The sequence below is a fragment of the Diadema setosum genome, chromosome 21, assembly GCF_964275005.1.
Source record: "Diadema setosum chromosome 21, eeDiaSeto1, whole genome shotgun sequence".
Lineage (NCBI taxonomy): Eukaryota > Metazoa > Echinodermata > Echinoidea > Diadematoida > Diadematidae > Diadema > Diadema setosum.
The window spans coordinates 11,679,022-11,692,376 of NC_092705.1; the positions used below are offsets into that span (position 1 = coordinate 11,679,022).

The following is a 13,355-nucleotide window of genomic DNA, read 5'->3' on the forward strand; positions in this document are numbered from 1 at the left end:
GTATTTGGTCATTAATCTACCATGATTAGTTTCCTTTTATTGTGAGCAGATAGAAACAAGGAGGTAACTTGACATATGACATCTTTTCTAATGTTCATCTCTCCTTTATCTCTCTATGTGTACTCAAATTGCCATTATTGCTATGAACTTTTCTTCTCTTCATCGTAGTTAAATCAGACATTTTTCTCTTTTGTACTGTCTCCTCCTTTGTTTCCACTTTCCTTTTTTCTTTTCCTGTTGTCTTTTCACTTTGGTTTTCATTATTGCAGTCAAGAATCTGTAGTCTTTCCGTTTCAGTTGAAGCACATCTATCCTTTTCCTGCTTATTTGCCAAATTGTCCTTCTTGGATCCTCCTTTTTTCTGTGTCTTTTGTTAAATCCATGCATATTTGTTTCATTTGTTTCAAGTTTCTTCTCTTCCCCCTCTCTCTCTGGCTGTTTTTACATGTACCTAGAGTGCATAATTTGAAACACTATAATGTCATTTGACACATCACTTGAATCATCATTTAAATTTGAATATTGATTCAAGTTATGCATTGTTGCTTTGTGAATACAAACCGGAATTATGGAGGGTGATTTTAATTGTTATTCTAATAATGATTCGTAACATGGTCCGGAGGTGTTTTCCAATCATGATTCGCCAGAATTGTGGAACAAAGCAGTCATGTGTATGGATTGACCTTCGAGTCATGTTTTAGGGGTGTAGCTTACTTTGACCTTTCAACTACATCTGCAGAAAAAAACTCATTCCTCAAATGCTCGCACTGCAGTCAAAGTGTGCCCTGCTTACCGCTCAATAGTGATTGATTGATACTCAAAAAGAAGCCACACCTCCTCTTCTGGCTCTGAAATTCAAATCGCCGAATTTGAAAAGCCTTCCTCGGTCATGCGTACAGAATCAAATCGTGATTGCAATCGTAACTGTAATTCAGCATTGCAGTTATGTTACTCGACCCGTGTGAAAAGGGCCTCTGTATCCCCGTCTGTCTATCTGTCTCTCTGTCTCTAGAGCTCTCTCACTTCAACTCTGTTCATATGTATCTTTTTTTTTCCCCCTGTTTCTTCATTTCATCCTGTCACATGTTGATCAACCATCTTCTTTTCATCCCACTGCAAAAGTTCTTTGAAACCTGCGGTCCCTGCATCCATGAATTTCTGTCTCTCTCGAGTAATATTCCATTCGGCATTGTCTCTTTTATCTGATTCTCCATCTATCACTGCTCCTCATTCGATTCCGTCTCTGCTCCTTCAATCTTGTTTATCCCGCTCTGTCAATGAGCATGTCGGATGTCCCCTCCCGATATCGGATTGGACTTGAATATTCATGATGTAATTGTAGACACTTGGCCGGTCTCCTGCAGTGCTTCTGGGTTGGGTGATAGAGGAAGGTGAGCTTTGTCTAATTAAACTGTCCAATGATTAGACTGTCGTGGAGATATATATATATTTTTTTTTTTCGGTACAAGAACAGCACCTGATGAAATGAGATGCAGTGAGGTGCATTTGTTCTGTCTTTAGTCCGCTGTAAGCTGTTATTGGTAGGTTGTAATCAAGCAATCTGTGAGAGATGGTCATAGACTTAAGTGTTTTATCTATATTCCACTCCACTGCCCTGTACATGTCACAAGTGGGTTAGCTTACACAATTTCTTTCATGTGGGACTACATTTCAGCATTTCAGTCAGTTGACCCAAATGCAGTTACGCGATAACTGGGTTCCAGCTTTGGTTCCGTTGCTGCTGTCACTAATGATTCACAGAGATAGTGTGAAATGATGTTAATGAATTGAAGTGCATGTGGTCTTTTTTCTTTCCCGCTAACCATCACAGTAATTCTCCATGGATGGTTACGCCATACCCTTTCAATGTTTCTTCAGAAAGAGCAAAACGAAAGAAAAGTGAGATAAAAAAACAACAACATAGTTTTCCACCCTATGTGATCTACAACAGTTAGCATGATACTTGTGCTACCCAGGAAAGATGAATCATCTAACTGTCCACACTTGTTTAATTGTTTTAGCCTGTGCATTAACTTTAACTGCAGAGAGGAAAAATACATGTGGTATCTTTGAAATACTTCCCAAAATGCAATATGAACTTTTGCTAGTAAAACCTATTCATGAGGTCACATGTCTGTGTGTAATTAAGTGCCTCACTTTGCAAGATTACATCACCAACCATAGTACAATTGTCGTTGAATACAGATACATTTTGCACATTAACAATTTTGATATTGATTGGTAATAGGGGCTTCCCCAAAGTTTGCCATTCGTATTGTAAAGGTAGATTCTGTGTGGCAGAGCACCTCTGCCTTGCTCCTGGTTGAGGGTACCACAGGGAAAAGTCATCATCATCATCATCATCATCATTTTTGTTTTATTTGGAGTGCAATACATTCATTAAGAGTGTCATTCTGTACCTTACTTGAATCCTGCTTTATTTCTTCAAGTTGTATGTGTTTTCTAGCATTCTTTTTTTTATTTGGAGTTCAATACATTCATGGAGAGTGTCATTATGTACCTTACTTGAATCCTGCTTTATTTCTTCATCTTTTTTTTTTCTCGACAGAATGACAAATTGACGCGAGAAGAAAGAGCTGCCGTCCGAATCCAGGCCTGCTACCGGGGACATCTGGCACGCAAACTGTACCTGCAGCTTTTACTGCAGCAATTCGACAAGGTATGAGTTTGTTTTTTCCGATCTGCAGAAGGCAGAAACTCTTGTCCGTAATTCAGAGAATTAGCTTGTTTGCCAGAACATTGGGAGTTTGTTCATATGTGGCTGCATGTGATTAACTATAGTACTCCTTAACCGCTCTCCCTGCTTTCAATTTTTTTTTTTTTTTTTTTTGTAAGTGAATGTTGTTGGTTATGGCACATGTTTACCCACATTTCTCATTTTCTCTCAAATGTAACAGAGTCAATGCCTCTGCACAAAATCAATACATTGTTCATACATATTTGTAGATACATGCATGCATACGACATACATACATACATGTTATGTACATACATTTGCATTCATATTCATATATTCACATGAAATTATTAAAACAAGATAAAAAAATCCTAGTGTTATTTGATAATTCAAAGACAAATAGAAGGCAACGTTTATAAAGGCTATCCCTTCCTGTCACTCAGAGCTTCTGAAAAGACCTATAAAATATTTTTGGTGTATTTTGATCATTTTCATGTGATATCAATATTTCAGAGCTACAGTGTATGCCACACTTCCATTTCCCAGTACTGTGATAGTACCCATATACTTCTGTCCAATTAATGACTCATCAAAATTGTCTAATAAGGGTGAACAGGCCATTTTTGACCATTACACCAGGTAGCTTAAATTTGAGGGGACATTATTGGCATCAGAATTTGTCAGAATTCGTCGAGAGTCCTGTTACTATCATCATAAGATGTGGACCAATTCGTTTCAGTTGGTGCGTACCGCCACACACGGCGAACTGGCGTCTTCCACCCATTAACCTGCTGAGGACAGGCTGATTTTGCTACAATGCGCATTTCCCATAGACACCTGTCCGAGTATACTCGGAACTCGTCCTCAACGGGTTAATGCATTCATGCTCATAGTGGGTCAATGACATCATCTCAAATCATGATGATAACTCCCCGCCAGCTTATCTCAGCAGATTTGAAGATCTTTGGGATGATAGACAGCAGCGTGACAGTACTCCGTATCCTCAGAGATACCTCACGTTCCGTCCTTGTCTCTGACATTTTTTAGAAAAGGGAGAAAAGGGAAGAGTGCGAAGTAGAGATGGATGGAAGACAAAATTCGGAGCATCGCGGGGATGAAGTGGAGTCCCTATTTGAACATGCAAATCGCGAGATTTAAAGATAGCGCGGCGAGCAGCAGGGCAGAATACCCAGTGGGGTTTCCGACATACTCCAGGCTTGAGGAGTGCGTGATTACGCCTACCTGGGGGGGGGGGGTCGCCGTCCCCCCTGGTGGTGCTCGTCGGATTGCGGCCAAATAGTCAGTGACGCAGGCTGCATGGCTTATTGGCTACTCGTCCTCTCAGGTTCTAGAAGAGGAGTTCATCGTAGAGACACACCGGTCCTTAAAGGGATGGTACAGTTTCGGTTGAGATTGGGCTTCAGGTTTCCAACGTGTTTGATGATGATTTTTAAGATAGTAAGATACCCTGTTATAAAATGATAAAGAACATATGATTCTAAAAGGAATTCAGAGTTTATTAGATTAAAATTGGTTTTAAAATGGCTGAGATATCGTAAACAAAGTGATCCTAATAAAAGGTGGGACCCACCTTTTCTAAGGATTGCTTTGTTTATACTTTCTTTTTGGATATCTCTGCCATTTCAAAACTGATTTTCTTCAAATAAAGTTTGAATTCCTCTTAGAATTGTATATGCTCTTCTACATTTCATAAAGTTGTTTCTAAGTATCTTGCAAAAAGTTAAAAGTTGAATACTTACCTCAACCAATACTATACCATCCCTTTAAAGGTGATGATGTGATCTTTATCTTCCTCCAAAGAGCTTCCTTTCTTTAACATATACTGTGCTTCCTTTGCCGATTGGTACTGATGTTTGGAAACTAATTGTCAACGTATGGAAATGAAATCACCTAATCCCCTAAACCCTATCGTATCATCAGACCTATGCTCTTGGACTGAGGCACATTAACTTGTTGAAGACGAGTCCCGAGAATGCTCGGGCAGGTGTCTATGGGAAATGTGTGTTATATCAAAACCAGTCCGTCCTCGATGGGTTAAGTTAAAAAATGGGGGAATTCCTGAATGCTCATTGAAAAAAAAAAGTTTGGCAAGTTTAGCCAAGTGCGTAGGCAAAAGGGTTAACCCCCCACCCCCCAAAAAACCCAAACAACAACAACAACACACACACACACACACACACACACACACAAACAAACAGACAAATAAAATAAATCCAAAGTACCTGTCTCATCAGGACACGATTAAGATAAAAAGCCTTTTGTTTGCTAACCACCATTTTTTAAAGCTTTCTGTATTATTGCATGGAATGTATGTAGGGAAAACATCTTTCTTACAATATTTGGGATTTTTGAAGGGTATACACTGTCAACATTGTGTATTAAATGATATCATCATCCATCATATTAAGTTAGTGTACATGTTTGTTGATTATCTCTGCCTATTCTGCCAGTCCATCCAATTTTGATCCAATCTCAGCTAATTCCATCAAAAATGTTCTGACCAAAGCTGTCAACAATAAAACTTTTGCTATTGCTACACAAAACTTTTATTAGAGGTAGCAATATGCTTGCAATAAGAAAGGTTTATTAGTTTTTTTTAGCCACTCAAAATGAAGAAGTTCTCAAATGTAAAGGCAGCAAATTAAAAAAAAAGAAGAAGAAGAAAATACAAAGATTGGTCAACAGAGCTCTAAAAATAAGTGAGAGAGGGGACACTACATTAGTATCACACAAATCATATTCATTTATTATTCATTCATTTATTCTTAGGCTAATCCACAGCCCTGCTTCAGTAGCATGCAGGATGAAAATTTCTTCCATCATAATGTAATGAATGGAGCCCCCAAATTTGCTGAAGAGAATCCCTCCCCCCTTCCCCTCCTCCCACCCTTTCTCTCTTCACTGGAATCTGAGAGTGAGTGTAAGTGAAGTCTCTTAAGGGAATTCCCCTCTCTCTGCCCTATGCATGCTGATATCTGTTGGTATTTAGTCTCCTTAATGTTAATGGCTATACCCTTTCCCTTTTTTTAACTCCCAAGAAGACATCCTGTCTACTGCAGCATCATGCAGTGCATGTATATGGTATTTGTAAGCCTGTGCCCTGAATCTTTAAATGTCCGGGAAGGGGGTGGGGGGGGGGAGGATTGGTACACATAAATATGTGGAGCCCATTTCATAGAGAGTTCAGTCATTTTGTCATTGCGGTTACATACGTTAGACTCATGCAATGGTTCTAATTTTAAAGATTAGCTCAACGTTTTAAACTTTAATGATTAGCTTGGAGTTTAGCACTGTGTGGATGCACTCAAAGCTTTGCAATCTTAAAGTTTAGTCGATGATGATAACTACAAGACATCTATTTATGAGCTGTGAGGGTCTCCGCTCATATAGTTTAGTGTCACGTGGAAAGTATTAAAGTGTTATTTAAGTCACGTGACATGTGAATGGTCAAATGGCAAGAAAGCCATGATATGATGGTCATTCCTTCACAGACATCAGTTATATACGTATGTACTTCTTTTCATTTCATTACATTTATTTCCACATGAAAAATATATATATCCATACAACGAAAGTTGATGTTATGCTGGCTGTCCAGTTTTGACCATCTTTTCAATGTTTGCACATCTTATGAGCCCCATGCAACCCCCTCCTGTTGCCATGGCAATAAGATTCATCTATCTGTCCAAGAGCACTGGCACTTCTTCCTTTACTTATGTATCATCCCTGATGTCTAATTCCTGCATGTACATGGTGTAGATCCTGCCAATCAATTGCCTTACACAGGTGTCCTGGTTTGGGCTCCATTCCAGGTCAACATAATACTGTATACGGCAAATATTTCGCGAGGTTTTTATTTTCCGCAAATTTCACGGGTGCTTCGTCAGGTGCTATTCGCGAAATTAAAGACACGCGAAAATATTGACTCTGATCCTGATGTGAATGTGAGGTACACGTGTACTCTTCTTTGCTCAGTCCAGGACTCCACGATTGCGAATTTAACCACTCGCGAAATCGTTGAAAATTCCTGATTCGCGAAAATTTAGACTCGTGAAATATATGGCGTATAAAGTAAGTCTGGAGGAATATACAACACCTTTCTTTTTCTCTTTCTTTCTTTTCTCTCTCAGAGGGCCATGTTTCTCTTTTCCCATGTCTCCCTTAAAAATGCTTTTGCATTATTCTTTTCCATCAGATGATATACTACCCTTTGATTGTCTGGCATTCAGTATGTACCTCTCCATAGTTGTTTTCCCCTGCATTTTCCATCCTGCCCTGAAGTAAATTAAGAGTGAATCTTCATTGTTTACCACCCGATATCTTCTTTGTCTTTGCTTCCAGGTCACTTTACATCTCATTTGTATTGTGTTGTATATTTTCCTTCTGTAATATTATGTTTTGTTTGTCTTGATTTCATGTACTTAGTATCTTTCTCTCATTTTCTCTTTTTATTCTGTTTCTCTGTCTCTTCTCAATATCTGCATAATATGTACGTTGTTAGCATATCAATGTTTGTATGTTTGCATTTATGAGTATATCTTATTACCTTTGGAAGAATGGACAGTTGAATAGTGGAATGAATGAGACTAAGGCAAAATATATCCTGCGTGATATAGCTGGCCTAAATCAATACATGAAAAGATTTTTTCCTTCCATATTTAACCATTCTTACTTCATCATCAGTGTAAAGCCCCTTGCTAACATTTGCAGATGGAAAAAAAAAACAGCTTTAGTGCTTCAAAATAGTTCAAAAAATTTGAGTTAGGGATGAAAATAACCAACATAATAATTGTTAAACAGTAGGCCTACGTATAAACGATGTCAAATAGATGTACAAAATATGAACAAAAGTTTTGTCAGAGCCATTTCTAGGAAAAACTGTCACTGTAATGGTTTATTGAGAAAATTAGTGATATCTCCTTATATTTTTGGCTTTATTCTTTTTTTTTTTTTCGTAGGGTGTTTTGTGATACAACTGACCTGTACATAATATGTATCAAATGTGACAATTCACTGCTCCCAATGTTAGATTGTGACTTTAAATGTGCTGTAAAAATCTCTCCCTCCATCTTTTTCATCACATGCTGTTTCTATCACTCACTCCACCCTCTTTTGTTTGCACCCCAAGTTCCTGCTTTCTTTTCCTTACACACAAAAAAAGCACACATTCCACTTATCTTCAGTGTATCTAGCCAGTCTTCAATCAGTATAGTGTAGTCTCAGAGTGACTCTGCCACCATTTTCTCTGTTGAGCCTCTCTATCGATGCTGCACAGCCTGTTTCTCGAGGTCGACTTTTGACCCAGATTTTTCTCTTCGCTCGGCTTGTTACTCCAGCAAAATGTATTTCAGACGCATTCCAGACAGACTTTTCTTGAATGTCTAAAATGTGTTACTTTCAGTTCAGGTTATGTGTAGAGAGAGAGAGAGAGAGAGAGAGAAACAGAAACAAAAAAACACCCAGATTTTGGTCAGTTTATTAAACTGCACTTTTCTTAGACTCTACTACATGTATGTCTTTGGATAACAAGTATTTTTGGTGTCATTTTCCAAGGTAATGGCATCCAATAACAAGTTGTTTGGGGGAAAAAGGAAAAGCGTACTGTCGTCATCTGTAGTGTTTGGAATAGATGCCATTGTGTTTAGCAAATTGAAGGATCAGTAATGTCCTTTTTTTTGGGGGGGGGGGGTAAAACAAAGCATGACATTGTGTCTCCCATTTTCTTTTGTGCATCAATAATTCACATGAAGACTATATTTTTATTATGTCTGATGTTGATTTATGTTGCCGTTATTGTCTTGGCTTGTGTAATGCCATTGTAGGTGTTGATAAAATGCATAGACAGTCAAAATATGTGATCTTATCAGTATGTTATGTGTAATGTTCGTCAATACTGCCTCACCATGGCACATGCTTGGTGCTTTTTTTTTTTACAACCTTGGCTTCTTTGTTATCTAGCAGATTGCAGCTGTAGACTGTACATTTTACCCTGTACTGTTCAAATGTCTAGTGAAATTTAATATTACTTCTTTTTGTTCTTTCTTTTTTTTCGGGGGGGGGGGGGGGAGTGGAAGATGGAGATCAAATACAGAAATCTCACAAAGAGGATATGAGAAGTGTTAGGGGAGGATATTATATTGGTTGGTATGTATATGTTGCCCAGGAGGCAAAGTGATGATGAATGCCGTCTAGACACTGAAATGAGCCGCCTTTACTATAGAGCTATATTTCCAATCAAGTTGCATTGTGCTGTGCTGGCGCTATTTGAAGAAAAAAATGAGGAAGCGGTATATAAGGAGAGATGAAGTGTGATATATGATTTATTGAAGAATTTCAGACCATGACTGTTAAATAAAAGAACACAACGAATGAATTCATGTACACAACAACTTCTGCACTTGCATGTGTATTCGTCAGGATGTTCGTTTTAGCATCTTATGAAGAGATTTATGTTTTGTCAAAACAAATCATGACGATATGATGAACCAATGTATTAGTTATGGTCTCTCAAACAGTAGTATCTGCAGTTTTGACTGCATTCTTTCTGCACAATATGCAGCAGGCAATTACTGTGTTTGATTCGACTTCTCACATGCCTGCCTTTGATTATACAATTGAGTTCTTTTCATGATGCCTTAAGTTTGACTTTTGATTTTTAAGTTTTCTACCATCTCAAAGGTTTTTGTTCATGGATTATGACCAAAGGAGTTTGGCCTTATTCTAAAACCTTTTACTTGTTCAAATATTCATAATACTAACTTTGTATAACTTCATCCTTTCGAGCTACGGCAAAGCCATATCACATATTCTGGGGAAGTTGATGAGGCATTGGACTGTTGGATTGAATTCAGAACTCTATTATGTATTTCATTTTAATCCAACACCATTTATATTCAGAATGGGCTTGTCATCACCTAAGATGTTATTTTTTTTCCTTGTATTCACTATGCAGGAGGAGGATCAAAGAAGAAAACGCATGCTGAGACAGTGCGAGGAAGGGGAGTTACTACTTGAAAAGTAAGTGCAATCAGGATTGAAAGAGACTAACTTTAGTCACAACATGAAAAACAGTAAGAGTTGAAACAGACTAACGTGAGTTGCAACCTGAAAAGTAAGCGCAGTCAGAGTGCAAAGAGACTAACTTGAGTCTCAATGTGAAAATTAAGTGCATTCAGAGTTGAAAGAGACTTGAAAAAGAGGTGCAGTCAGAATTGAAAGAGACTACCTTAAGTCACCACTTGAAAAGTAAATGTACTCAGAATCAAAAGAGACTAACTTGAGTCACAACTGAAAAAGCAAGTGCAGTCAGAGTTGAACGAGACTAGTTTGAGTTAGTGCCTAAAAAGTAAGTGCAGTCAGAATGGAAAAAGACTCACTTGAGTCAAAACTTGAAAAGCAAGTCGTAGCTGGGGCAACAAGACCTCGTATCTGCAAAATGTCAAATGTTCAGGAGAGCAAAAAAACATGGCGGCCAAAGCACTGTAGCGAATGTGATAGCCTTTCCTTTGACATGCCGTGGTGGCTTCATTTATGGGGTAAGACAGTTAGGATTTGGACAGGACATCACTTAATCAATTATTTGACCATTAATCCAAAAAAGTCATTTTCACCAAAATTTCAGATACAAGGTCTTGTCACCCCAGCAACGAAGTGTATTTGGAATTCAAAGAGACTAGCTTGAGTCACAACTTGAAAAGTAAACGCAATCAGTATTGAAAGAGACTAACTTGAGTCACAATGTGAAAAATAAGTGCATTCAGAGTTGAAGAGACTAACTTGAGTCATAGCTTTAAAAGCAGTCAGAATTGACAGAGGCTAGCTCGAGTCACAATGTGAAAAGTAAGTGCGTTCAGAGTTGAAGAGACTAACTTGAGTCATAGCTTTAAAAGCAGTCAGAATTGAAAGAGGCTAGCTTGAGTCACAATGTGAAAAGTAAGTGCGTTCAGAGTTGAAGAGACTAACTTGAGTCATAGCTTTAAAAGCAGTCAGAATTGAAAGAGGCTAGCTTGAGTCACAATGTGAAAAGTATGTGCGTTCAGAATTGAAGAGACTAACTTGAGTCATAGCTTTAAAAGCAGTCAGAATTGAAAGAGGCTAGCTTGAGTCACAATGTGAAAAGTAAGTGCGTTCAGAGTTGAAGAGACTAACTTGAGTCATAGCTTTAAAAGCAGTCAGAATTGGAAGAGGCTAGCTCGAGTCACAATGTGAAAAGTATGTGCATTCAGAGTTGAAGAGACTAACTTGAGTCATAGCTTTAAAAGCAGTCAGAATTGAAAGAGGCTAGCTTGAGTCACAATGTGAAAAGTAAGTGCGTTCAGAGTTGAAGAGACTAACTTGAGTCATAGCTTTAAAAGCAGTCAGAATTGAAAGAGGCTAGCTTGAGTCACAATGTGACAAGTAAGTGCGTTCAGAGTTGAAGAGACTAACTTGAGTCATAGCTTTAAAAGCAGTCAGAATTGAAAGAGGCTAGCTTGAGTCACAATGTGAAAAGTATGTGCGTTCAGAATTGAAGAGACTAACTTGAGTCATAGCTTTAAAAGCAGTCAGAATTGAAAGAGGCTAGCTTGAGTCACAATGTGAAAAGTAAGTGTGTTCAGAGTTGAAGAGACTAACTTGAGTCATAGCTTTAAAAGCAGTCAGAATTGGAAGAGGCTAGCTCGAGTCACAATGTGAAAAGTATGTGCATTCAGAGTTGAAGAAACTAACTTGAGTCATAGCTTTAAAAGCAGTCAGAATTGAAAGAGGCTAGCTTGAGTCACAATGTGAAAAGTAAGTGCGTTCAGAGTTGAAGAGACTAACTTGAGTCATAGCTTTAAAAGCAGTCAGAATTGAAAGAGGCTAGCTTGAGTCACAATGTGAAAAGTAAGTGCGTTCAGAGTTGAAGAGACTAACTTGAGTCATAGCTTTAAAAGCAGTCAGAATTGAAAGAGGCTAGCTTGAGTCACAATGTGAAAAGTATGTGCGTTCAGAATTGAAGAGACTAACTTGAGTCATAGCTTTAAAAGCAGTCAGAATTGAAAGAGGCTAGCTTGAGTCACAATGTGAAAAATAAGTGCGTTCAGAGTTGAAGAGACTAACTTGAGTCATAGCTTTAAAAGCAGTCAGAATTGGAAGAGGCTAGCTTGAGTCACAATTTGAAAAGTATGTGCGGTCAGAATGGAAAGACACCATTTTGGTCACAACTTGAAAATTAAGTTAAGTCAGAATGGAAGAGGACTAACTTGAGTCACAACGTGAAAAGTAAGTGCAGTCAGTATTCCAAGAGACTAGCTTCAGTGATGACTTTAAAAGCAGCCAGAGTAAAAAGGGACTACGTTGAGTCACAACCTGAAAATTAAGTGCATTCAGAGTTGAAAGAGGCTCGAAAAAAAAGTGCAGTCAGAATTTAAAGAGACCAGCTTCAGTCACAATTTGAAAAGTAAGTGCAGTAGGAATTCAAAGAGACTAACTTGAGTCACAACTTGAAAAGCAGTCAGAATTGAAAGAGACTACCTTAAGTCACCACTTGAAAAGTAAGTGCAGTCAGAATCGAGAGAGATTGACTTTAGTAAGTGCAGTCAGAATGAAGAAAGACTCACTTGAGTCACAACTTGAAGAGCAATTGCATTTGGAATTCAAAGAGACTAGCCTGAGTCACAAGTTGAAAAGTAAGTGCAGTCAGAATCAAAAGAGACTAATTTGAGTCACAAAAGCAAGTGCTGTCAAAATGGAAAGAGACTAACTTGAGTCACAATGTGAAAAGTAAGTGCATTCAGACTTGAAAGAGACTGGTTTTACTTAGAGCTTGAAAAGTACGTAAGCGCAGTCAGATTGGAAAAAGACCCTCTTTAGTCAGAACTTGAAAAGCAAGTGCATTTGGAATTCAAAGAGACTGCAGCCTATAGCTTGAGTCACAACTTGAAAAGTAATTTAAGTCAGAATCTAAAGAGACTAACTTGACTCACAACTTAAAATATCAGTGCAGTCAGTGTTTATATATTTATTGTAGATTTAAAGACAGGTAATTGCGCACTTTAGGAGCTGCACTGGTAGACAAATGCTTGGTGTCGTTTGACTGTTTCTGCTTAATTCCAATTCCTTGGAGGGAGTTGCAATAGCAAAAGAACGCATCAGGCACACTTTATATCACTGTGATCTGGGTTCCAGTTATTCTTTTATCCTGTATGCAGAAGCTTGGCTGATGAATTTTTGATACATAAAAATGGATTTTAAGGTAATACATCAAGTGGAATGGACAGCCAGTGGAGGTCTCTCAAATGGGGTATGGTTATGTAAGCAATTTGCTCTCATGCCCTTGCTGATATTCAGCAAACTTCTCCTCCATATTTCATGATTTCCTGCGTTTGCCATTATAGATTTGCCCTTCTAGGTGCACTTTGTGATACTTTAGACAGTCACAACTATTAAGACATACATGAAGAGAAAAAGTGCAATAGTTTGACAATATTTATGTTGTAACTCCAACCATAACAGCCAGCTATAGCCTGCGACACAAAATGTGGGTGGCTTGTTTTTTAGCAGAGGCTGCCATCCCGATAACAATTGAGATTACTTGCTATGACGCGTGGTGGCGTCTCCGATTGCCGACTTCAAGACAATCAGACAGAAAAAGAAACCCGTACAAATCTGCCACGTC

The 13,355-nt window shown here is 38.3% G+C and overlaps 1 protein-coding gene across 1 annotated transcript in view; it reads left to right on the forward strand.

Annotated features, from left to right (window-relative positions):
• The window catches only part of LOC140244922 (uncharacterized), a 163,771-nt gene that overhangs the window by 112,145 nt on the left and 38,271 nt on the right, over positions 1-13,355 (forward strand). The window contains exons 2-3 of the mRNA XM_072324530.1: positions 2,570-2,680; positions 9,672-9,736. Coding sequence (XP_072180631.1) covers positions 2,570-2,680; positions 9,672-9,736 — 176 coding nt within the window. The remainder of the gene's footprint in view (positions 1-2,569; positions 2,681-9,671; positions 9,737-13,355) is intronic.